The sequence below is a fragment of the Crocodylus siamensis genome, chromosome 1, assembly GCF_052110815.1.
Source record: "Crocodylus siamensis isolate JL-2025a chromosome 1, ASM5211081v1, whole genome shotgun sequence".
Lineage (NCBI taxonomy): Eukaryota > Metazoa > Chordata > Crocodylia > Crocodylidae > Crocodylus > Crocodylus siamensis.
In genome coordinates, this window is record NC_143395.1 from 126,127,750 (window position 1) to 126,155,543 (window position 27,794).

A 27,794-nucleotide genomic window follows, 5' to 3' on the forward strand; every position below is an offset into this window, starting at 1 on the left:
ACAGTGATTCCAGTATGGGTAGTGTTAAAGTTAGTCACATTTCTCCTACCAAGGATGTGGCTAGAAACTTGTTTTCCTTCAGTATTTTACCAGCACTGAATTCAGATAGCAGGAAAATGAACCCAAAGGAAAAAAAAAGAAGAAAAAAAAAAAGTGACTCTGTTTACTTTAAAGGCTAAGATTTTCACTCCTCTCCCTCAAATCTAACTCCCCATAACTTGAGGTGCTTGCAGAGAACAAATTTAGGCTACCACTTTTCCATTCTTTTCAAAGGAGAACTACACATAGGAAAAACAATACAAAATTGAGTTGTCTCAAGAAACAGAATTCGACTAGTTTCTATAACTAATAAAGGCCACATCAGAGTGACAACAGAAACACTGATATAAACAGTGTTTTTACTACTGCCAAAATGACTCTCTGAAACCCTTTTATGTTGAAGACTGCTGACAGGCATCTGTAATGCTAATAGGCACCGTCTGCAATACTCCATCCAGATTTGACTTCAGGAAGCGTTTCAGGAAAAAAAAAATTAAATGTTTATATGACTTTAAAGCAGATTTTGCTGCAGTATTCACAACTAAAGCTGCCTAATTTGTAACAATCAATGGAACTAGAGCAGGGGTAGGCAACCCCCGGTACAGGTGCTATAACACATCACGCAGACATTTTTCTTGGTAAGCACATCTCAGAGGTGGACAAGGTGGAAGGGGCAGAGACTGCGCTGCTACAAGGGTCACGCACCTCACAGCTGCTCTGCTATCCGCCTCTGATACGCCAACCTCTTACAAGTTGAGGTTGCATGCATTTTGAGCACTCTGCCCAAAAACATTGCTGACCCCTGCACCAAGGAATAATAAAATTTACTTGTTTGCCTTTGGCATATCTGCCACTATTTGACACAAATGTTTGAATCCATTTTTTCAACTTTGTCTTAATATATTTTATGAGAAGGGCCACTAAACAAATAGCATTTAAAATTCCAAATCCAACTCATCACATTATATTACAGATACAACTATTTATTAGTTAGTTACAAAAACAGGAGGCACTATATTAGACAGGAACTCCGTACTTCAAAGAGAGAGAAGTGTAATTTTTAGCCACTACAGTCATTTAACTCAAACCCTGCGGAAAGTTGCAAGGGTCACCTACTATATACCTGGATGATTTTTCACCAGCATCCAAAAGGTACTATACATATAGCAGATTCAACTAGCAAAACTGAGGAGCAAGATTCATGCAAGTGAAAAAAAACAAACACAAACCAAAAACATTTATTTTTTATTTTGTGCATTTGACAGTGCTGCATGTTGCAGGCAGCTTGATCATCACCCTGCATCTTGTTTAGGCCAGTCTTTCACTGAACAACAACAAAAAAAAGGGGGGGGGGGGAGAGACGAAAAAGTGAGAAACTCTGGCAGGGGAAGCAACAAGTGGAAACTGAAACATTTTGTACTTGAAAATACTTGAACTCTTAGAGATTGACTAAATTTTAAAATCTGATGATCTTAAAATAGTACTATTTCTCTTGGGCTTCAACTGAAACAACAAGTTTGCTTTAACTGCTCATCAGGTGTGTACAAAAGTTACATTTTTTGCACAATGAGGCCCCCCCCAAAAGTGCTCTACCGTTGTAACATTACAAATGTCCACAGCAACAGAACACTTTTAAAATGGTCAATTGCACAACAATTTAACCCTCATCTGATGAGCTATCAGATGAAGGTGCTCTAGGGCAGAGCACCTTAGCAAACTTGTGTACAGGTTCACAGCTAGCATTACTTTTGGGCAATTCTGCCCTCATCCCACAATAAGGCAGGCAAACCTGGTCTCTTCTGCCTGTCCCAGCACTGGGCTGCCCCCCAACGGTCAGTGACAGCCTTTCATCCCAGTCCCTTCTCCTCCCTCTGGCCAGCTACGAGATACAGCCTGGACTGGGGAAGGTAAGGGAGGATAGTGTCTCTCAGCAGTGTTCCTCCTTCCCTCTGCCAGGGCAGGCTATGGCTCTCAGCCAGCCAGAGGAAGGAGGTAGGGTTGGGATGAGAGGCTGTGGGGGTGCGCACAGTGCCCACACCAGCCCCAGGCTTGGTTGGGCAATTATTTTGGTAAGATGACAAGGACCATGCACAAAATCTTTCAGAAGATACAATTTTAACGAATTACAGATTAAAAAACAAATTGTATACTAAAATAAAATTGAAAAAAATAAATAATAATAATAATAATAATAATAAAAAAATAAAAATCAGACATCTTCTTCAACATTTGATTTCAAAAAATATTTTTTGTCCTGATTTATGGTTTTCTTAGTAGCGTATATTGAGATGATTGCATAATAGCTCAAAATAGAGACTTACTCTACTCTCGTATATTGTGTACATGAGAGGGGTATGCACATATGTGGGGGGGTAGGGGCTTCCCATATGCTAGGTCCAAGGAGCCAGTTGGGGTAGGGGTGGGGAGGAGGACAGAGACAGACACTTGCGGAAGAGCTTGCCCAGGCAATATATTCTGCCCCACCCAAGCTGCGGCTGTCCACAACACTCCACATGGGAGTGAGCCCTGCCCACTCCTGCCCAGGGCAGCCTGTGCCTTGCTCCAACCCCATATCCACTGACAGCACTTCCCTAGCCAGCACATACAGCTTCCCAGTGGCTGACTAGGTACTACTTGGCTCCTCCCACCTCCAGCAGCTCCTCCTCCTCCTGCACCCGCTGTGCCACTCCTGCTGCTTCCACCTACTCAGTCACCTGCAGGTGGCTGCTCATCATGCTGTGCAGGCAGAAGGCAGCCAGGAGCTGGCTCCATGCACTGGGGCAGGAGAGGCATTTATACACATGCAAGCCTTGCAGCACCAGGAGCTTTTTAAAGCACCTGGCACTGCAGCACATGCACTTGTATAAACAGCAAAATGCACAATCAGTCCCGAGAAAATGGCAGCAGCGCACTTCTGAAGCAACACAAAGGTGTTTTAATCCAAAAGCACACTGCTGCCATTTTCTGTGCGCTGATGCTCATTTCACCATTTATACAAAACACATGCCACTCAGTGCCAAGCACATTAGTTCACATGCTTCACAGACTCAATTAAATCGAGTCTGCTCTGATGTGCTGGACTTCCAGTGAAGCAGACAAGGGTAGGTGTATAAAATGGCCAAGCTGCCCAGCTCCAGCTTCCACCTGTTACCTCCACTTCCCCAGACTACCTGCTGCCCCGAGTGGCACAGCAGGGCAGGACAGCTGCTGCAGCAGCAACAGGCAGCCACACCAGGAAGCTGCGCCTGCTGGCTGGCACCAGTGTGATGCTGTCGGCAGGTATAAGATGCGTGCAGGCAGGGCAGCCATAGACTGGACACAAATCAAATGGCAGGCTGAATCCAGCCTAAGAGCTGCATTTTGCCCACCCCTGGGCTAGCCCTTCTAGCTGCTCACAGCAGCCTCCAGAGCCTGCACAGTACTCCGAGTGGCATGCAACCAGAGATGTGGGTTTTCTGGAAATTTTGGAATTTGAAAATGTTCCAATGCCCTAAATAGTGTGTGATCTGATTTAGCATGTTTATTTGATTTATATTTGGAAAACAAAACTAAAAAAGTACTCCCATGTTAATTTTATGTCCCAATAGCCACAAGTATTTGAACTGAAATATTTGATTAGGAAAAATATTAAATACAGGACACTTCATGTGGTTTAAATGTTATATTCAAACAAATTCAAAGTTTTACATGGAAATAAATTATTTTTATTGGAAAACCTGTAAAAAAATAACGACAATACACAATAACATGCACTTCCCTTACATTGTTTAAAATTTAAGAAAAACCGTGAAGGCACTGAAAACTGTTGGCATACTAACTTTAGCGCACACAAAGAACCGTTTATATGCTGTGGTTATCCATTACTCTACTTCAATAAAGATTAACTCTCTTCCACAGGTCATAGTGGCACCTCCAGTTTCACTGTCACTACCTATAGAATCACTTGCACTACTTGTTAGTTCCATTTCAGAATCAGATTGAGACAAATCTGATTCAGAACTACTTTAACCACATTATCTTTCACCAGAGGATAGGCAAGGGCAACTTATCATCACACTGCATCTTCTTCACTAATTGTGCTTCTGAGTCTCCAGAAGCAAGAGCTTTTGAGAAATAGAAACAAGCTTAGCAGTGCATTTATTTGTTAGTCTATTTCTCCTTTTTGTCTGGATTGAGCTGAAAGCCTTCCAGTTCCATTTACAAGAAGCTGCTGTTGGTAGAATGTTTAGGATCCTTAGAGCAATCCTGGACAAGCCATGTGTTACAGTATCCTTTCTACCATATGAGGAGACATTCTCTGCTGCCCACTAAGTTTGCCTAATATTGTATTGGCATCCATTTATTGTTATTAATGAATTTTATGAAACAATGAATTTTTAGAAATGGAAAATTTTCCATGGAAAAATAAAGCACTGGAAAATTTTCTGCCCCATGTCTCAGCATGCAGCAGCACTCCCTGCCTCCTAGCCAGGGCAGGGAGGATCCAAGCGCCCCCTCCCCTTAACTCCCCACCATATGCTGAACAGTCATTATGTTCTATCCCGCTGTAACTTTTAGCACTTTGTGTAAAATTTAAGTTATAATGCAATCACAAGAGCCTTCCTGTGCTTCTTTACGTGGGTACAGGTAGTCTTTCAACTAATTTCACATTGGCAGCAAATTTACCACAAAGATGTTTCTGGAAAGTTTTTTTTTTTTTATTCAAATAGTTTGGCACTTAAAATGAGAAGATCACATAACACCCCCTCCCCTCCAAAAACAACCACCCCACAATACAAATTAACAGAGCATAATGATTGAAAAGACAAGCAGCTAAGAGTTAAGAAATCCTAAAAGTAAGGTTGCCTTCATAAACTTAAAGTAACTCCACAGTAAACATGCACTGAGAAGCTTTAATTTTCATCTTTGAGATCCTTGACTCATCCAAGGCACAGGATAGATGGTACTTGGGTAATAAGAAACTATTCAGTATTTTATCTTGTATTGTTCAGCAGATAGTCCCAGGACTCGTTTGCCACACACTTCCTTTAAAATAGCATTTCTCGACCCATGTCAGAAGAACATATGAAAGTGTTGTGAACAAATGTTAAAAATGTATTCTTTTAAAAAAGAAAAACATGAAAACTTGTTACTTTTCCCTTGCAGGCTGGCAGAGGGGCTGGGGGCAGTGGTTCATGACTGAAGGGCACTAGGCTGGGAGTGGCCACTGATATTTACAAATGGGTCCCGGTACAAAAAAAGGTTGAAAACCACTGCTTTAAAAAAAATATATATATATATATTTTCTTAGTTTCCTGCCAGAGCTCTGAACAATTAATTTTACAAATTTTAACCGTTGTTTATAATTTCAAGAAAAAGAAAAATTAGTTCACAGGTGACATCACACACTAAAATCCAGAAGGATTATTCATCATTAGCAGTACTAGGTCCTTCAGATCCATCTCTTAACATTTTTACTACTTGAGCTGGCAGAGAAGCCAAAACAGTCAAGTTGGCTGTCATCCTCTACTTGGGTCAACACTAGAAGAAAAAAAGAAATCAGACACCCACTATGCCAGTGAGTTTCACAAATTTTATGACGGAACAGGAAAAAATTAGACTGTAATCTTAGTTTTCCATTCCAAGTGTAGTCGGAAGGGCAGCGTTTCAACTGACAATTTCTTACCCATTCTTCTCCCTCTCAAAGGCAACTTTCTTCTGCCAGTTTCCTTCAAATATATCTTTCCCCAGGTCCATACTCTTCTCCATGCCTGGAACTTTGTCCCAGTCACATTCTGTTCATCTATTCAAGCCTCAGCCATTGTCATTCAGGTTTCTCATCCCAATCTGTCCCTCCAGACTATGTCCCTAACTCCCTGTTCCAGGACTCTCTTGACTTGTTCATCCTTTTCCCGGTGCTTTTTTGCCTTACCAATCTTAGCCCTCCCACTTATCTCCTGTCTCGATCTACTTTCTAGTTTGTTTTTTATTTGAATCTAAAATGTGAAGCTTCATCATCCATGCTCCACAGACCCAGAAATAGGAGAACATATAAGAGACATTTTTTTGTTTTCTGTTTACAGTTCCAGTGCCCAGATATGCCATTGCAGCTACAGAAAAATTCTGGGTCAATACCAAGTTGAAGAATGTTTAACAGCTTAACAACAGTGAACAACAGCTTAAGCTTTTAAGTAAAGCTGAGCATGTGCTATTTCTGAAGGCTTATTAATTTGGTCAAGATGGGTGAATTTTCACAAGAAAGGTAAAAGGGCTGTCTCTGATAATTTTCAAGTTCCCAAACCAAAGCCCAGGGAGATCACAGCATTCTGAAGAAGAGGCTATCAAAAATTAACACAAACAAAAACCATTTTTAAGCCACCCAATTTCCTTTGAAATTGGTTAACTTTTTGACTGAAAATTTCCAGCGAATTCAGCTAAATAGACTCTACACCAAAAGTTTCAGACAAGGGATTAAAATTTGGCAAAAAATTGGATTACGGACTCGTTTTAACAGAACAGGGCTGAAACGCATTAAAGGGGCAGTGAAATTAAATTTACATGGCTACAATCTGAGCTGCAACTACTGAGCAATTACAAAGCACTTAAGTTTCAAGGACAGTAAGTCAGGTATCTTTTGTGAGCAGTTTTATCAAAACACAGAAGTATCATGGAAAATAAAAATGAAACAATAACACCTATCATATACCACATGACTTAGGGCAGTATTAACAATTACCATACAATTAACTGAAATAGGCTCTTGATATACTGAAGAATACAGATCAATTTTCTATTATTTATACAGGATGGTACAAGATATTTATCTTAGTGTGCACATACCTGTGACATTTTAATATTCAATTGTGATGAATCAATACTATTGAACCATAAATCTACCATAGATAATAAAGATTAGGAATGTCGAACTCGGATGGCCTGGCAGACCAAATGAGTAACGCAGGGCCAGTCCGTGGATCCAGAACATGGCGTTTTAAACTGGCCCACAGGGCTGGAAATGTGGCAGCCATATTAGTCATCATGGCTCCTGGAGCCTAGATAGCCACCATTCCTCCTATCACCAAATTTCCAGCCCCATGGGCAGCCCCACACAGAGGACAATATAAAACTGCACTCTAGACAGTGCCTGTTGGGCTCCTGATGTGGCTGGAAATTTGGCAGCCAAATGATAAACAGACATATCAACTGCCACAGCTTCCAGAGTCCTGATAGCCCCTGATTTTCCTGTTGCCATATTTCTACCTACAGGGGCTAGATGCCCCTGGTATAGACCAATTATTAAAGTGATACTAGTAAAATAATTAAATATATTTTTAAGCAGAAATTGGTATTTCCTGAGTCTAGATGATATAAAGGAGTGATAAATCTAGTTGAAGTCATCTGAGAGGGTGTCATTCTAAAGTTGTACCAAACATAGTATATTGACCATACTGCCTGATTTCTATAAAATAAAAATGTAAGAGCTGTTATTTTGGTGGCCACTTCCCCCTAATCAAAGTGAGACAATTAACAAATATGTAACTGCATGCAACAGTTGAAACTTTTTGTTCATTTACAGCACTGAATATACCACTCATTTTTATTCTGTTTTGCTACTCTATCCATATTGCTTTTAAAGTACTTACAGAAATACCTCCTTTCCAGTACTACAAAACACAGTCATCTCCCTCCCACATCTGAAGACTAGCAAACGTCTTGAAATAATGTATTACAAACTGAAAGAACAAAGCACCTGAAATAAAGGAGAAAAACTACCTTTCTTCATTGCGGTGCTTCTACTAAAAAGTATATTTGATAGAGCATGCTTGTCCAACATAAGGCCCGTGGGCCGCCATGGGGCCTGCCAAGCTGCCTTCTGAGGCCCGGTGCTGTGATGGGAAACGGAAGTAAACATGTTTTACTCTCATTCCCACCCTTTGTCCCTCCCCCAACCCTTCAGCAGCTTCTTAATGGTTGCTGAAGGGCTGGGAAAGGGACAAGGTTCCCACATGCACCGTGTCAGTTTGACATTGCAGACGCAGCGCGTGTGGGAAGAGGAGTAGCCATGTGCCGCTTGGGACAGGATGAGCCCAACTGGAGCAGCAGGGGCTCAGCTGCACTTTCCCCCTACCTGTGCTGGTCAGTCCCAAGTGGCACACGGTTTCACCACCACTTCTGCTAGCTGGTACTGACCTGGGTGGGTCTCTCCTATCCAGAGCAGCACACAGCTAAAGCTGGCTTCCCGCGTGCTACTGGGGACAGGAGGAGGCCGGCCAGGTCTGCACCAGCCAGCAGAAGCGGCGGCAGAGCCGTGTGCCACTCGGGACGGGATGAGCCTGGCCAGAGCGGCAGGGGCCGAGCTGTATTTTCCCCCTGCCTGCACCAGTCAGTCCCAAGTGGCACATGGCTCCACTGCCACTTCTGCTCCCTGCTGCCAACCCAGCCGGGCTCCTCCTGTCCCCAGTAGCACATGAGAAGCCAGCTTCAGCTTTGTAATACAAAGAACTGCAAGACTAAAGAATTTTGTGAAAAAAAGAAAACGCGAGATCTTTGCAAACATTTCTCTTGCATTTTAGCCAGAGAAATAATTAAAACTGACAAGACCATAATTTGTTTCTAACTCCTGACCCCACTGGGGGCAGGATACCAGAGAAAGGACAGGGACAGAAGAATGAAGCAGCAAGGAAATAAATAAATAAATAAATAAATAAATAGGGGGTATGTTGGTGGCTACAAATATAGTCTGTGGAAAGAGGTTAGGCTTTTGTTTCTCATGAAAGCAGACTCTATGAGGGGATAAACTCTTGAACTCCTAGGTCAAAAAAATCTTTTTACATCTTTCATGAAGTGCTGGGTGAAGAAAAACAGCTGACTGGATAAGAAAGGTCAATACAAATACAGAGCGAGTATAAAAAGGGAAAACAGATCCAAGACAAATCACAAAGAAAGAAAGAGTGCTCTCAAAGGACCAAATTAAAAATGAGAAAAAGGAAAGAAACATAGAAAAACAAAGGAAGGAATAAGGTAGAAGTAGAAAGAAAGTAGAGGTGCATCGATAAAAAGATTTTCTTGGTCGATACAGATAGAGGATTATTTAACCAGCCGTATTGGCCAATACTGATCCAACGACCGATTTACAGGAACGAAGCCAGGCGGGGGGAGAGCGGCACCCTGCAGGTACTTTTATGGAGGGGAAGGGGCATGGGGGAGAGAAACAGTGTAGGAAAGGCAGATTGAGGCCCCCACAGTGAGGGAGGGAGTGAGGCAGCTGGCACTGCCTACCCAGGGCAGTGAATGGGACCCAAGGCTGAAGCAGGGAGCTCATCCAGAGGATCAGTGTCCTGGCACTTAAAAATGGTGGTGGGGGCATTTGAACTAAATCTTGTCAAATGAGCTTTAGTTCAAGCACCCGTGCCACTATTTTACAGTGCTGGGACACTTAACTGGCATGAAGCCAAGTGGGACAAGGGTGGATGTGGGCTGCCTGATGTGGGGTCAGGGCTCTCTGCCCTGCTGCCTTTGCCCCAGAGGCGCCGTATCAGCTGTGTATCCCCTGCCCACCCAGCAGCAGGAGGCACAACTTGATGCCCCACTGCTTCCAGGCAGACAGGGGACACATGGCCAGCACAGAGCCCCTGGGGCAAAGGCAGCAGAGTGGAGAGCCCCAAGCCCACCCACATCCACCCTGCACACAAATCTCAGGGAGATGGGAGGAACATGCCCTCCACACATGCCTCCCCCAGGGGGGTGAATGCAGCAGAGGGGAGCTACCCCCCACCCCCAAACCCACGGACGAGCCTCTCACAGCTCCATCCTGCTCCCTGCCCCATGTCCTGTTCACCACCCTGGCTGGGCAGCACCCCCAACCCATACTGCACTCCCTCCCTCACTGTGGGGGCCTCTATCTCCCCTCCCCCATGCCCCTTCCCCTCTACAGACTTGCCTGCAGGGCGCTGCTCTCTACACTGCCCAGCTGCATCCCTGGCCATATGCATGTGTGCATCTGTGCAAATGCACATGATATCCAGGGGTCCCGGCCAGATGGCATATTATATTTATCGGTGACATTATCAGCTACCCCGGCCAAAAAAAAGCCAACAGCCAATAACATTAATTTTTCTTTTACAGGTACGAAACTAATAAGGCACTGATATAATCAGCACACCTCTAGAAAAAAAGATGCATTTAATACAGAGGAACTTTGAGAAAGATAGAAAACCTGACTTCCAAATTTTGTAGGAAAACGCAAATAACTCTTGCATGAAAGCTACAAAATTTTTATCTATTTGAACAAGTGGAAAGAATTATAAAAACCTAGCAACTGAACTCTGAATACAAAGATTCACCTAAAAGTTCTAGCAATAGGGCATTTTATGCCTATGGCTCCAAGAATCAGTTTGCTCTCATATCCAGAACTGATAATAAAGTTAATTGCACCTTAAGTATAAATTTGTCCAAAATGTAATCACTTGATAAACTATATATGAAAATGAAAGCGCCTCAAGCAACAAGTCAACTAATATACTTGTCAGGAGAAGAACACCTTCATTAAATTAATGAAATAATTTAATGGAGTTTAAGCCAGTGGTTTTCTACTCAGACTCATGATACTTCTTGGAAAATGCCAGCTTTTAGAAGTTTTTACTTTTAATAACTGAACAATTCTTCTCTTGCAAAATACCTCAGAAAGGCCATAAAAAGCCAGAATGTTTTCATTACAGACCCCCAACTGAAATCTCTGCATTCATCTTTTATATCATGTGTGGTGTTTGCATGCCTAACAGTGCTAATACTGAGCAGCACCCTTAAAAGGATTTTATGGCATCCCAGGGTGCTGGAGCACCATAGTTAAGAACCATTGGTCCAAGTTAAAATATACTCTTCCAATACTGTTAAAATTACATTCTTTAGATCACATTTTTCATGTGAACCATAACTGCATGCAATATATGCTCAGACAAAGGCATATATATGTACCTGGAACATTTTGAAAAAAGTATATCAACTTTAAAATACTTACAGTACACTCTTGCATTTCCTGTTCTTTAGTTGCCAGCCTCATCACCAGAATATTTTCCCTTCGAGCAGATTCTTGCTGTTGCTGTTTCAACTTCTCTTCAGACTCTCTCAATCCAGTCACATCGTTAGCTAATGTGAGTGTTAAAAGAAAGTAAGCACAAAATTTGTAGTTCCCTTTCAAGAACACTTTCAAAACAGCAAGGGTTTTACAAAGCATCAACTGCCTACCTTACCCACTTCAAAACCAAGAGAAAAAAAAAAGGAAACATCTAAGGTCACAACATCAGGAACTTTTTGATATTAGAGCCACTACAGCAAGTTTTACATTTGTCTCATCAGTCCCCCCAGTAAGATCGTTTCTGCTAAACTTTTGTTGAAACGTTGAGCATTCATTATCTATAGCCTCATCTCGTAAAGCATCATTGTAAACAGACTATTTTTCTTCTCCATAATTCATATGCTGCCAATATCACGGATGTTAATATAGTATGACCGACGGGGAATTGGCAACTAAGAAATAAGCATCACTACTATTCAATTTCTAAACAGCACTGTTGTAGACAGTACTCAAACGAACATCAAAACACCACAGCCATAACCCAAGACATAAGGCAACTTGAGAAATGGGAGTTCGACTGCATTGAGAAGTTTCGTTTCAATGTACAAGCCCACAATAGCTTAGGCCGTGTGTAGACAAAACGAGTGCTACACTTTAAAGCGGGTTAAATGTTTTTCCACTGCTTCAACAGTGTTGTTGTTTGCATGTGCTGGAGGCATACTGCTGCCATAGCAAACTCCTTGGAGGAGTTTTAGATTGATGCACTCCTAGCCACAGAGCAAAGCACTGGGCTCCGTGCAGCTCAGGGGCTCTGCAGGAAGCTCGTGCAGGCAGCCTGGCAGCAGCCCAGGAAGGCAGGCTCTGCCCAAAAAAAAAAAGTGGCAAGCCTGATCTTTTTTTATTTCCACCCCCCTGCAGCCTGAGCTGCACAGGGGCCTGATGCTTCATTCCACAGCTAGTGCCCCATAGGACCACCTGAGCTGGGTGCCTACAAGCAAGTGCTGCCACTACCGGAGGGAAGCACCAGCCCACCCCTGCAGCCCAGAGACCGCTCCACCTGCTGGCAGCTTGCCCTCTCCTCCCTGCTGCCAGATTGGCAGGTAAGTTCAGGTGTATGCACTACACATGGCTTTAAAGGGCCCTAAATTGAAGCGGTGTTTTTAAAAACTCACCGCTTCAATTTAGGGCTCCCGTTTCATCTACACACGCCCTTATATAAATGCTCTGATGTGTCAGAATTACGTGTCAGATATGCATCTTGCTTCTAGGGAGCAGTAACAGAACTTTTGCCAATGATTTCACTAACAACAGATACAGGTAGAGCAAACAGAGGAGCATATATTTTTAGTATTTATCCTCTAAAAGTGACAAGGAATTGAAACTTACTTAAATATGGTTATTATAACTACATGAATACTGGTTTCTGTTAATGCAAATTAAAGAAAAGCTTTAAAGAAAACCTGTTCTGGGACAAGGATTTCTAAAAAAACAAAGTGTACTGTATATGCATTATCTGCAGTAGTTTTAGTTACTGATCACTAGCGCACATGTGAAGTGACAGAAGCATTTTACAGTGAAAATTTCTGGGGGTTAGGATGGTATTATTTACAAAGCAAAACTGGAGTGAGTGAACTGTTTTATCTTTGGTCAAAACACCAATAAGCATCCAATCATTCAGGTTTTTTGTTTTTTAAAAGGAGAAAAAAAACATTTTGAAGAGTCATTGACAGCAGCAAAAACGTTTGAGATAACTAAGTGGAAGGGAGCAGTAAAAAGCAACTTCCCAAATTAAGGAGTTATCAAACTTCCCAAATTAAGGAGTTATCCCTGAGTGCACAAACTCAGTTACTACAGATGGTATCTAACTGCAGAGGGGAGCTGCAAACCAACCAAAAGTTGGGTTGCAACAAAACAGAAACTAAGAACTACTGGGCACAAAGGAGAGAGGCCCTTCTTCTACCTGTGAAGCCAATTAATAAAACAACCAAATCTGGTAGCTCAGCATTTTCTAAAACGTGTTCAACTTTCCCCATTAAGAGTAGGGCTGAAGTTTCCTCTCAACTTCTCTTTAAAAAAACAATAAATGAAGCTACAAACAGACACACATTTGAAGATCTTCAGTGCTGTACAGCCTTGTGGCTAGATAGGAAGATTCTTTGCATGCCTTTCAAGCTCCAGAGACTGCAAAGGGTGGCCAAGTGAACAGCAGAGAGTGATCAGCGCCTGTGACCCTGCTCTACATCCTTGCTGAGGGGCACAGCATGTGGGAAGGTAGGGGGAAGAGAACACTGTGGGATACCAGAGAACCAAGCAACCCCTTCCTCCAACACGTCACAGAGCATATAGATGCTTTAGGAAACCTTTTAAAAGAAAACACTCCAAAAAATGTTCCTTGTTTATTAAGAATCATTTTTTAAATGCTTCTTTGGCTATGAATGTTATGCTTACTGTGTGGAATGCTTCAAATGTAACATCTGTCCAGATTAGAGAACTCTAATTACAGGCCTACATAGCTGAATTTATTAATAGAGTATGTTTAATTTAAATACACAATTAGACTAAAAATTTTTAGTGATATATTTTGAACTTCTTGGCTGCATCCAGGTGAGCACAGACATGCAATATATAGTAGAGGTGCACCAATACATCAGTCCATATCATAATTGGCACCAGTAAAAAGGAAAAAATTGACATCAGCAATTGGCTTTTTTGGCCGATGTGGCCGATAACGTCACTGATGAATGCTGCACACACGTGCACAGCTGCGACATGCACGCTGCCAGTGTGGCAGCTTGAACAGCAGCGTCCAGCTAGTAAGTCGTGTGCACGTGCGTGTGCGCGCGCAGATCAAGGGCCCCACGGTGAAGGAGGGAGCGGGGCCAAGGCTGGGGCAGGCACTACCCAGCTGAGGCGAGCTGTGGGACAGAGTCACAGCTCCCAGGGGGTGGGGCACGCCCCGGCAGAGAAGCGGCGGTTCCTGCCACTATACACCCCCAGGGGAGGCATGAGGTGCATATGCCCCCCAGATCTGTGCATGGGGCAAGAGTGGGCTGGTGCTGCAGGCTGAAGCCAGGGATAATGCTATGCTCTTCCTGGCAGGTGGCTTGGGCTGGGGCTGCCCAAGTCTGAGTTCCTTTTAAGATTATGGAAGTTTGGACAATTCATTAATTTTCAACCTGCCAAGACAAAGAAAAATAAAAACTAATGGAAGATCTTCAATATGAAGAAGGGTGGCTGAAAGTACTTGGAAGAGCTAAGATCTACATTAAGGAGGATGCAGATTTTCCATGTTTTACACTTCACAAATATTGTGACCAGTGACCAACCAGGCAACCTATGTTGACTGGTTATCCCCCACTACTACTATTTTTATAAGGCACAGAAGTTACTTGAGGCTCTGTATTTAAGTTAACATTTATGTAGCATTTTATCACTTAAAAATGAAACAGGACTAACTTACAGTTAAGATCTGTATATTTGCTCTCCAGAGCTTGTACGTATGCTTCATATTGCTTCCACCTATTACAGGAGAGGAAAAGAAAAAACAAAAAAATTCTGAAACACTTTGCTAAATCAAAAGTGGCTAAGTACTCAGACTACACGTGTGCTATGACTAAAAAAAAGAAGTCACAAGGAAAATATGCAACTACACCTATAAATTTTAACCTATTTATAGGTTAAAAATAAGGAAGTTATTTTTAGCCAGGAAAAAGGTTTAAAACACTCAGCTCAAAGAGAAAAAAAAAACAACTTACAGATTTTAGAAAGACACTAAACAAAAATTACAAAGAAGCAGCTAAGAGGAACTGTTTGTGTTACTATGGACAAATGCACAATCCCTTCATCTAATTATAAATGCAGGGAATATTTTATTTAAATATATGGTCCCTCAAAACAATCAAAACATTAAGTTCAGTAACACTAAGAGAATATGAAAACTACAAAGACAAAACAGCAGATGGTATGTCAAGATACTTACTATTCATTACAAATGAATTAGCATGCAGTGAGGTTAAGAAACCACTGAGCTATTGAAACAGCTTAAAATTAATAATGTCTAAAGTAAACTAGTCAAATTTGTCTCGTTAAAGCCAAAATAGTCATTGTGACTATTAACGTTAGCCACCTTTACCATACCTAGGGACAACCCATGCAAATAATCCATGAATTCAGGGAGACGCACACTAGATTGATTTCTGATGAAAGCCACCAACTGAGCACCAAAGTTTGCAATAACAAAACTCTTGTTAGGTCAGAATCTTGCCAAATTCTTAACTTGGGTGCCAGAAACTAGACTTCTGGACCCATAAAAGCATTCTGTTGCCAACTAAGATCCTGCCCTACGAAGAACTATTAAAATCTTGTCTTATTTAGCTTGGCAAACAAAGCGTTGAAAATGATCCCTCTATAAAAAGATCAAAGGAGTAAACACCAGGGATAGAAAGATACTGATACTGTTATAAGAACAAGAAAAGAGTATAAAAGCTGGCCACTAATAAGTTTAGGCAGGAAATTGGAAGCTTTTAACTTTTAGAGGAACAAGGTTCTGGAACAGCCTTCCAGAAATACTGGAGATAAACAACTGAATTATAAAATCTGATAAATTTATGAAAGTTTTTATATTGGGGGTAGGCAACCGCTGGCATGGGTGCCAGAGTGTGCACACATGCCTTTGGCAGGGAAGGCACCAGGGCTACAGGGTCACAACAAGGATCAGGCCCTTCGTGGCTCCCCCACCATCCTCCCCAGGCACGCCAACATGTTACAAGTTGAAGTTGTGGATGTTTTTGGCACTCTACCCAAAAACGCTGATGATCCCTGTGTTATATGATGCTACTGCCTGCAACAGCATGGAACAAGACACAATAAACAAGAAGCCCACTTTCAAACTTATGTAGTTTACTGAATGGGTGCCTGCCTTAAAGAGGTCTTATACAAAACAGCAAGGTTCAACATAAGAGAGTAGTTGACAATTATGAAAATCAGCAGTTTCAAACTTCTTCACACATATCAACAAAATCCTTGCAGCTTCTCCTTGTTTATAAATATGCAAAGTGTCTTCCCTTTTGCCATGAAGTCTGAAAAAAATATGCACTTTGAGGTAAAATTATAAAAATTCAGTTGAAAGAGAGAGTGATCCGTCTCCAAATAAAAATTTTAGTATGTCTGAGATCACTTCACTTATCTCCTACAAAACCCCCGCAAGAAACCTAGGTATTGGTAAGCCATGCTCTTACACTGAAAGAGTTTTGTTGAAGACCTGCTTCAATAGAAATCCCAACTCTGACTCAAGCCAGGTAGGTATTAGTTAAGATTTGAATTATTTTAATCTCTCAATTCTACAAAAACACCACATCATATCCATTCTTGATCTTATCTTCTACATCTAAAAATCAGGAAATTTTCTTTAGTTTTCAATTCCAATACTCCCACCATGCATCTTAAACATCTACAGTTAAAGAAAGAGAAAAAAATCCTTACACCCCCCCCCACAAAACCACCTTCATATGTTACTGGGCAAGCTGGATAAGACAGCATCTTTTCTGAGGAGAGAAAGAAACTAGTCAGAGTGTTCTAGAGCCTCTGGGATGCCTGGAGTTAAAACATTCTTGAATAAGGAAGACCCCTACTATACAGCCAGTCTTCAATACTACTGAAAAAGTCAAAACTCAAAAGCTAAGGAACACAATATCCAAGAATAAAAACTTTTCACTGAGAACATGTCATTTTTCAGCTTTTTCATAGAAACAATAATCCTTCCCTGCAACAGCCTCTGTTCTCTTCTCCAGGTAGAACCTGTCTGAAGCAGAAGCTGCAGTAAGATGCTATTTTCCCCAAGACAGAAGTCACTGAGACAGAACAGCACCATCACAAGATGACAAAAGCCTTTCCAAGAAAATTCCCCACTATAAAGACTAAAATGGGGACCACATGCAGCTTGCCATGATAACCTAGAGGCATGTCACAACTCATTATTCAAGTAATTCATTAAATAAGGACTCAAAAAGCAAAGCAAGTCCTGTGTCCTTACTACATAGTACCTGGCTAACCTACAGAAGCACCTGCGTATGCTATCCATTTCCCACTTCCAAACTAAAAAAAAGCTTATATCTCATCAGGGCACATCCCATGAGGGGCAACTCTCCATTGAAAGTGTTCCCTAAAGGTGACCTTCAACAAAGTTTGAGTCATGCACTGCTAGGCTACCAAGATTAGCATCTACAAGAAAAACAGCTTGAAGTAGAGATTAACTCAAAATGTTATAAATGTAAAGAGCTAGATTTCCTAGTTTACTTAGATGTATCTGCTTGTTTTGTGCAACATAAATGCTACTTTTTTACCACTATGAATACAGGAAAAAGCTAGGAAATAGGGAGATTCATTTAATTTCCTGTTCTGCATGAAGTGCTGTATTTACTTGAATATAAGATGACCTGGTATAGAAGACAACTGCCCAGTAATTAGATTCTATATATGGAAAATGTATAAGTTTGTTATGATTCTCCAGGTATAGAATCTAATTGGAGATTTGCCACCATCCCTGCCAGCAGGGAAAATAAATCTGGGGGTCAGATAACACTTTACATCCTTTGCTGCTTCCTGCAGTCCCTGCCCCGCCCCCTTACAGTCAGATCCTGTTCTCCCCTGCACAAAGTAGTGAGGCAAATTTGAAAGCACTGACTTTGGAATAAACATAATTTACCATATAGGCAAGTTAATACAGGTACCCATCCAGAATTGATGCATTTGACCTTTCTTGAAACTGCTTCAAGTTTTAGCACAAGTACTCCATAAACACACTTTTATACCTACTTATACATCGTGCATTGTTTATTTATATAATAACATCATCATCAATTATAAACAATGCATAATATTAGTCTAAAGCCAAAAGACTCATGTTTTACCATATAGTTCACCGGGCTGGACCCCAGCAGTCAACAGCATTTCAAACCCTGATGATCCCAAAGCCCAGCACTGCTCAGTATGTACACGTACTCCAGATACCCCCTTCAAAGGATCCATTTGTTAGCTACCACCCCACCATCCCTTCCACCATGACTGGAACCAGGTGTTCATATCAGGAGTCCTGGGATCCTCCAAAACTTTATATGCAGATGAGGTGCAAGCCAACCTGTTCCAGCTCTATCTCATGGAGGGACGGGCCACACTAATCGTATGCAACAGGCTGAGAAAGGCACAACGGAGGGATTCTGAGTAAACTGTTTGGGGCCCTGGTTGGTGACGTTTGCTAGACATTTAAGGCAGGTGAAGAAACAGGGAAGTAAGGCACAACTCAGCTATGGGAGTGAAGAAGTAAAAATGTATTCAAAGTAGTAGCTCACCATGACTTGCACGCAGTCCCTCTCAGTGCCAACTCTTTCAACAGGCACTACCAATATATCTTATTCAGATGAACTGCACTAATCTGTCCTTGTGGTAGGTTCTATGCTTGTCACCATATAGGTCTTGTGTTTTAGCCATGCTCAGTGTTGGCTGTATGTAATCAATGTCATAGTTGGCTTCTATTGCTGAGCACATGCTGCTTTTGGCAGCAGTTTAATAATAGACAACGTATTTAACAATGTTTCCTTGTATGCAAATAAGACAAGGGGATCCCCTCCATGCTGATTGGGAGAAAAATCTCATTTTATAGTCTAGTAAATGCAGTTCTTATGTCACATTAAAATCTAGAGAAGCCAACAGTAATCAGAGCCCAATTGTCTTAGTAGCAATACGCAGAGCTATAGCCCTGAAGTGTTTACAGTCTTAACAGACAATGACAGACGAGGTGGAGAGGAAATGACCTGCCCAAGGTCACAAACAGTAAGTCAGTGACAAAGTCAGGGAGGGAACTTGGGTCTCCCAACTCTACATGGAGTCTATTGGAAGGCTTGCATAGTATTCCTTATTTGAGCTGGCTTTTCTTATGTTTGTTTGTTTTTTTAATTTAAAACTGAAGTGCCTTCTAGTATCAGTATCTTTCTCTGCATAGAAATAGTCTTTAAATCAAGACTGGATAGCTTTTTAGAGGTTTACTCATACAAATTAGGATAAATTATAGTTGTAACCGAGTGAAGTTCTATGGCTGTGTTGTACAAGAGAAAAGACTAGATAATCTAATGATTTCTAAACTTAAAATGATTAATCTATAATTAGATAGATATTTCTTAGACTTAATGTCATTCTTGTAATTCTCTGAATCCTTTCCCCATTTTTCAACATCCTGAAATAATCCATACATTTGGCTTTTCCTCTGTCTTGCCCCAGTCAAAAAGTATCTTATTTATACTTGTCCATACACATTAAGGAGTGAAAAGCCAGAAAAAACACAAGCATTAAACAAAAAGAATCCTCTGAGAAGATGGACACTGTTCCATAACTGTTTTACTTACAAAAAAGAACTCATATCTACAAGTACCAAGAAGTGCATATTTTCTAGTCTAATACTATAAATCAACATTTTTGAAAGTATAGATCAACACTGACACCCATCTTTATCCACTACTAGGAGATGGACCTTCAGAGTTAAGACTGCTCTCAGGCCAGAGCAACAATATGACTGGAGTCAAGCAAATCCAGTTGCTTTTTCTTCTGCCAAAGAGTTTCATCATAACTCTCTAAGCAACCTTTCCCCAAAAGAGGATTTGGGACAGTGTAATGACTGAGCATGTCAAGACAGCATCCTAAGCAACCATTTCCTAACATTTTTTAAGAAGCTGACATCTTGGCCTTTCCAAGAGAAATGAGTTAACTTCAGTGAGTATTCCTAGCTACACCCCCAGCCAAGTGATAGGCTTACCCTGCAAATTGCATCCCCACTATCCTCCAAAAATCTCAGCAAACAAGATCAGTCAAAATCTGCAAGACTGTGCTTATTATGCTTATGTTTGTCAACACAGACATAAGCAGCCTGATCAAAATCAAAGTAGATTTATCTGCAAAGATTTCCTTAAACAGTAATCTCTGGCTAAGAGTACAACTCTATGGAAGCAAGCAGGAGGAGCTGACTAACAGAGGAGTTCTCCCCCAAGTTGACTACCAGACACAAGATGCCAAGAGCAATGAAGCAAAAAAATAAAAATGTATTTATAAAAATGACTCTCATACATCTACAAAGCAAATGAACAAAAATGGAAACAGAAAATCAAAACGGCAAACATATGTTAAACTATAATACAGTAACTGCAACTAGATTAACAAAGCACCCAAACCACTGGTGAAAGTGTAGCACCAGCTTTAATAGTAATTATGAATACAAGGGTACTATTCAAGAAAGGCATGAATTTTAACTGTAACAGCAACAGCTCTAAATCAGTTATGAATACAGGAGCAATAATCAAAACATACATCAAAAACACGTTTTAAACAAAAGTTTCTGTTCCTTCAAGCACAGCTCTCATAAAATGACCCACCATGGTAAAATGGTATTTCCCTGAAACCAAAAATGCTATTTTAGGAGTGTTCCTACATGCACAGGCTACTGTAATAAACCTCTGATTGTTCCTGGATGAAAAAAGCTTTAATTAACCAGACTGTTCATCTAAGAACTTTGAAGATATTATGGGGAAAAGTTTTAATCTCCTGCACAGCCAGCATTTTAAAATTTATGCTTCAGCTACTCAGATTTAGAAACAGACTTCCACAGTTACACATCTACCTGGCTTGCATAAGTTACAAGTGATTTGCATACCATATGAGCAGCACACAGCCAAAGAAAGAAAGTTTTGGACATACATCAATAATCAAGTAGAAGAACAAAAACAGGTATTTCAATATAGTGCAATCAATATACACCTTAAACATGAAGAATGAGACTACAGTGTGAAGTTATAAAAGGGAATGTAGACAACTGCACTGCATGGCCTGCCTGACTAGAGATTAATTACTAGGTGATTATGTTTGGGTTTGTAAACTTTCATCTCACTGCCCAAAACAAATATGGAAAATTTGATAATCCTAACAATTTTTCAAAATAAAAGTTACTAGTCCACAAAATCTGCTCCAAACATATTAGCATAGCAGGTGCACACAAGCTTTATTCACCAATAAAAATCTACTTAGCCCAGGCTAATGAAAGAGCAGATATAGTTGGGGGGGGGTGCCATTAATCACTTTGAAAGTAGATAACAACATTTTAATTGAATATAATAGAACAAATTGTTCTTCAGCAATTTGCTTAAAATTAGATGTTTGCCCAGCATTTCTTCCAACATCATTTCTTCTCCCCTTCTGTCATGGCTTTTCTCAAATCTGTATCAATAAAGGGAGAGCAGCAAAGGGAAATGTAATAGAACGCCAATCTTTAAAAAGCTGAAGCCTGCAATTTGAAGCTTCTAACACTACATTAGGAGCAAGGAGAGAGAGAGAAAGAGGGGGAAAAGAAAGAATAGTACTGCAGTGCCCCTTCCTAAAATGAAAATCTATTGCAAAACCATAAGATCTTACTGAGATGCCCATATGCCTTTATAGTTTTGTCTGCTCTGTTTATAGCTTCCCTCCCTGTTTTTATTTTTCTCCATTACATTTGTAGGGTCAAAAGGAGTGACAGCGATTAAGATGAACTGGGTATGCAACTGCTAGTACATCTGCAGTCTCATGCAGGATGCAAATGCTGATCATGCTTATGCTACAAAACTTGTAAAGAGGAGACAAGCAAAGCCAATGTGAAGATGCGATTGCCACAGTAAGTGCTAGAACCTCCAAATGGTATTAGGCGCTCTGCACAGCAACAGAATAGACCTGTGTCTATAAAAAAAACTAATGAATGGAGCACAGAATTAACTTAAGTCTAAACAGGACCAGACAATACCATTTTAACAAGGCACACCTGCCAGAAGTGCAGCTGCATTACAAAGCCCTATGTACACACCCAATAAGCTCTGAATCAAAAAAAAAAAAAAAGCTGTCTGGAACTTCTGTTAATGATTTACCTTTCAAAGATGTCATTAGATTTTAGGGTGCAAAGTCTATTTAGTTAATGGACATATTTATTTTATTCTCCATTAGAAATAAAAATATTATCCATAAACCATCTGAGATGCTCTGCATGCATACAAAAAAATAAAACTCTTAAAAGGCACTAGAGAGGATTTAAGACATGTTATAAATATTCTAAGAAAAGAATTCAGGTAAATCACTGACATTCCTGAATATTAAACTTGAATATTACCATTTAGTAAATATCCTGATACCTGAGGAAAACAACAAGCAGAGAGACATTCAAAAGGAAGAAACCACGCAAAAGATGGAAGAGACCCATGCCAAAAGTGGAAGAAAATGTTCCTTTTCTCAGCCACTATGAGGGCATTTTAAAATTGTTCCAAAACTATTAGCTAAAATCTAAGGCTTTTTAAAACAGAAGTCACACTATATTTTATTATTATTAAATCAGTGCAAACTTGCGTGGACAGTGAAATTAATTTACAACAAAATGTTGCCACTGATCAAGAAGTGGTCCATTTTATGAAAAAATTATAAAAACATGAAATCTAAAGAAGTTGATTTCTTTTAAAAGCAGTTGCCTCAACCAAATCATAATGCAGCAGTATAACTGAAATATACACTCCCTTAATAATCTTATATTCCAGATAGACAGACAACCTGACCTTAAAACCAAACTTTATTTGGTGTTTACAAATCTATATTTATAGCCAGTTAGATCAGAAATGTCTTTCTGTATTTCTAAGTACACATAACTTTGATGAAGATCTGGTAAGAATTAACTTCTTAAGACTGTATGTATAATCTATCCTCATTTTCTGACCTACCATGCTATAAATTGAACAGCCTATTTATTACCAAGCAGTATAGCAATGATAGGGATTTTATTAAATCTTCAATTAACAGCCAAATATACAATTTACTGTGGACCCAATAAACACACACATGTTAAAAGGAAGCACTGGCAATGCTGCTAAACTCAAATGTCACCTAGGTCTGGCTAAATTAGTTTGAGGGGCAAGGATTTGTTGACAGATGTAAATGAGTTCATACCCATCAAAAGCTTTGCATGTGGGTATAAAAGTAGGTTATTTTTCTAAATTAATCATAATTGGCTTTTTATAGCATAAATAAATTAGGTACTGACTTGTCTATACTAGGAAATGATCCATTAGCCGACAATGGTTGTCAGGAAAAATCGTAATACTATCTTCCTGCATTTAAGTGGCTTAATGGCTAGTATATAAGCTATAAAACATTCATCTACCAAGCCAAAAGGAGCCTTATGCGCCAGGATTGTGCCTGGCACTGCCCCCTCCCTGCCCCACAACACCAGGATTGGAGCCCAAGTACTGATACTCCACCTGCATGCTAGTACTGGGCTCTCAGGTCCAGCACCACCCCTGTATGACCCTGTACACTGGGATTTGGCATCCAGCATGCAGGGCCTCAGGCTCCCCACAGGCCTAAAATTCTAGCAGCAGGGAGTGTGGCCACTGCTCCCCTGCCACCAAAGTTCTAGACCTGTGGGGAGCCCCATAGGCCAGATCTGACCTCCAGGCTAGGATCTGAGCACCCCTTATCTATATCTTTACAGAAAGAAATTTGATTAAATGCATCTCTATTGCTTATGATGTTGACTTTAATCTTGTGTATTCTAACAGCTAAACAATACAATTTAAAAGAGGCTCACAATGACCACCAAGAATATTTTTCTAAATGCACACCGAAAGAGGAAAAACGAACAAACAAAAAAACCCACACAACAAATTATTCAGGCGTAGACCAGACGGCCTCAAATGTTTATGTAATTTGTTGTATCAGTTGAATTTACAGACCCTTGCAACCTGCCACCTTATCATAGTACAGAAAATGTTAAGGCTAAATTCAGTTTTCTGAGTTTCTAACCATTTTCCTTACTAAAGCAAAGGTTCAAAAAGCAAACCAATCAGGACAGGTATTCTAGCACTGATCCCACCCCCAACCCAGAAGACAGTAATCCACAGGACTCAGGAAACAAACTACTGATTCCCCCCATCTCCCCCTCCGATTTCTGGGTGATGTTAGAACCAATTTCTGTCTTTGAGATTAAGCACTGCCAGACTGCTGAAAGATGTCTTCTAAATAGCCACCCACAGCTAAGCCAGCAACATGACCTCCCTATAAGGATCTACAGATGACCCAATGCACTGAAATACAGTACTTCTGTATTTTAATCTTAGCTTTTATATTTTAATCCTCCTATGCACTTAGTATTTTGGCCTTAGTTTACACATTTAAATCAAATATATTTACCCAACTCATAGAAATATAGTGATCATGCTAAAACAATTACCATGTACAATACACTAAAAACCAACCACTATTTCATCTATTTGGCATCTCAGTGGTATCCTGTTCCACTGTGCTCGAACCCCTGAAAAAACAATTACATAAATTCCTTGAAGTTTCAGAACAGCAGAGACTTCCTATGCCTGAAGAAGGGCGACTGTGGACAAAAGCGTGGTTAGAACTCCCCCCCCCAGGTTGGTCTAATAAACGATATCACATCTACTCAAATAACCTTTTCTGCCATTTATAAGAGACTTCTTCCCACTGATTTTTGTGATTTAGTCTTAAAGCTGAGGCTGACAACACACTGCAAACAGTAGATGTGTTAATATGCTTTTTTCAACAGCTCACGCAGGATGGAATAAGATCTCAGTCAGATGTCTATCAAGTGGAATAGGAGTTGGTCCTAAGCATCAGAAGTAACCAATGTGCCCCATGAGGACTTTAGTTTAGGACTACTCACATATAGCAGTAAACAATAAAAATATTAACTCTACATACAATTAGTATTACCTAATATTGTACATGACCAACGCATGGAAGTGCTGAACAACAGAGCCATCAAACCCAGTCTCTGCAATAAACCATAGCTACAGAGAGCCAACATTACACTTATTATCACCAACCTCTCCCAACAAGAGATACAATAATCTGTTCTTTGAAACAATTCATTTTGGAAACAAATATAATTCCTCTTTAAATTTCCAGAGAATTCATCTAGGATGTCATTTTTCTCAGTAAACTCTTCGATATTTCCCTTGTAATTTTTTAGAAAAAAAGGTAAGCTGCCAGTTTCTTAACTTGAATGATTATTTAAAAACTTACAACATAAGTGCTCTGTATGGCACAGAGCTATAATGAAGGTCAGGGAGGTTTTCAAGACAAGGACATTGCAAATGACAAAAGCAAGAGTTTCTAGGTTTCCTTTGAGAATTCCCGGTTAAATTTTGATTTAGAAAAAGCTACTGCTTTTACAGCATTAAGACTGTTTAGTACTTTACCTTAGGATCAGTTCATCTCTAGGCAAAACCTTAAAATCTGCTTCACTAAGGCGAACCTATAGAACAAAAACAGAAATCACGATTTAACTGTTTTCCCCTGCTGCCAAAATAAAAGAAAGATAAAGTAAATACTGCATCAAACTTACTTTCTTTGGGAGTGGTTCTTCATTAGTCATTGTGAACTCTGAGAAAGGGGGGGGAAAAAAAAGTTACTTATTTTGATTTGGTTCAGTTACTGTTTAAGAACTGTTCTGTCACCTATAGCCTGACATTACATTATGATCCAGTCAGTAAGGACAGATGACTGAAGTGCGCATGCACACACACGCACCTGAAACACAGAGGCATGCCATAAAGCCACTCTGGGCTCACCCCCAGCAACTACTCTTAAGTGTGTGCTCCAGAAGAGCCTCATCAGCAAGCTCCTGGATTTAGAGAGGTGTCTGTAGGAGTGAGCAGGCCTGCTTTTGAGCAAAGAATTGGACTAAATGACTTCCTGACCTCAGACCTCTTAAGAAAAGGAAGTCTTTCCCACCCCCCCCATGGTTCCATTTGTGGGCAAAAACCATGACCTGAACTTTTGTTTTAATCCGTGAAAGCTTTGAAAGAATTAGAGCCACATAGTCTTGACTTTACCAGCTGCTGGTAATCCTCTACCTGTTGTGGAATAACTTGAGATTCTTTTGGGTGACGTTACAGGAGAGAACAAAGTGACCCCTTATATTTTGGTGGCCTTACTAGTCTCCACTATAAAACTTTATGTTGCAGCTACGTTTTAGTAACATGTCCGATATCCAAATATGGCCTTAGAAATCAAGCAGGGAAGTAGCCCCAGGATTAGAGAGAGATCTTTTGTTTTTTCCATCAGTTAAGATATAAACTATTGAAGTTTTTCTGTCAGCTAGCTTTGTTCAAGAAAATACTGGCAACACACCCAAGTAAAACCAAATACGGACATCCTAAAGAGCAATAGCCATACTGCTGCAATGGCACACTGGGAATACAGGGTGCTGCTGCATTAGGTAAGAGCCAGAGCTACAGTATATAGAAAGAGACCTTCTCCAGCTCGTACATCCAGCACATCACATGCCAGCTGAAACAACTGCCTACTGACATCCTGTAGCTCAAGTGGCAGAAGCCTGCTGCAGCACTGAAGATTTAGAATGGAAACCCTGCTGCTGATCCCCTATGAATAAAACCCTTTATTTTTTAAGGCTAGACATTTCCCCTCAAAATATTAAAGATGTTCAGGATGCAAAGCCAAACATTCCGATTTAAGAGGTGACAGGTATACCTGACCTAGGCAAACATAACAGCGTGCCCCTGGGGCACGTGCTTTACAATATGCTGTTAAAACATAATTTTTTCCTGTAGGTACAAGGTCACTGAGTGCACAGGGTGAAAACACAGGGGGCAGAATTCAAGTTGCATGAAAAACTATATAATCTGACATTCCTTCACTTCCTGTTGCTTGGTTTTGAAACCCAAGTTGTTCTTAATACAGCTTGTAGGACTGTACGGTGGTGTTTTGGGTTTTTTTTGGGGGGGGGGCATTGTTTGGGGTTTTTTGAGCATTAAACATTCATAAATGTCACTCCACAGAGAGGCAGCAGCCTGCCTGCACCAACCTTCTATCACAGACAGCAGCACTGGCCTCATTTGGGGAAGTATTAACAAGTTCCTCAAATCCAGCAGGGCTGAGAGCAGCGTGCAGTTAAAAAACCAACCCTGGATTTTTTTGCGCATGCTTTTGACAGTATTCGGCTGCATTCAGCAAGCTGAAGGAAAACCGAGCTGGAATGAACACCGTGGGGATCTCCCCCTCCCCTGGGAGCGAGGAGTCGGCAGGGGCAAAACCCCGCTATCACGGTGCTTCCTTGAAGGGAGGGGGCGAAACGCCCAAAACATCAGCTCGTCCTCCTCCCCTTTCGCTCCCCGCAACTCACCTCCTGCTCTCAGTAGGGCTCTCCCCCTCCCGCCAACCGCCTCCGCACGTGGGGGGGCTACAGGCCGTGCACAAAATGGCTGTGGAGGCCTCGGCTCGGCCCGGGCGGATCACTCACCTCCTCCAGCGGCGCGGAGGCCCGGCGCTTCCCGCGCACCGCCTGCCCGGGCCCGGCCCGTCACATCGAGGGCGGAGCGCCCCCCGCGCCCGCGCTGTCCGCCTGGGCGGGCGCTCGCCGGTGCCCCTGCTCTTTCTCTTGCCCCCAACGCCGCCGCTGCCGCCGCCACCGCTCCGAGCCGAGCCAGGCCAAGCCGGGCCGCTCGCACCGCCCGCTCTTTATTTGCGGATTCTCTGCGCTACAAAATGGCGCCCAAGGAGGAAATGAGAGCCCAGCCGCCCCGCCCCTCCCCTCCCCACAGCGCCGGCACTACTTCCCTCCCCCAGCTGCTTTGGGCGCTGCCCACTTGTGGGGCCGTGCTCG

General features: G+C 41.3%; 1 protein-coding gene across 2 annotated transcripts in view; it reads right to left on the reverse strand.

Moving 5' to 3' along the window:
• Positions 1-27,698, reverse strand: part of WTAP (WT1 associated protein) — a 36,283-nt gene extending 8,585 nt beyond the window's left edge. The window contains exons 1-5 of one of the 2 annotated variants that reach the window (XM_090042298.1): positions 27,432-27,698; positions 25,515-25,552; positions 25,369-25,424; positions 14,553-14,611; positions 11,036-11,163 (exon numbers count right to left, since the gene is read on the reverse strand). In XM_090042298.1, the coding sequence (XP_089898424.1) occupies positions 11,036-11,163; positions 14,553-14,611; positions 25,369-25,424; positions 25,515-25,544 (273 nt within the window). In that variant the 5' untranslated portion in view covers positions 25,545-25,552; positions 27,432-27,698. The remainder of the gene's footprint in view (positions 1-11,035; positions 11,164-14,552; positions 14,612-25,368; positions 25,425-25,514; positions 25,553-27,431) is intronic. The other variant, XM_090042308.1, reaches the window with a different exon arrangement.
• Between the last annotated feature and the right edge of the window lie 96 nt (positions 27,699-27,794).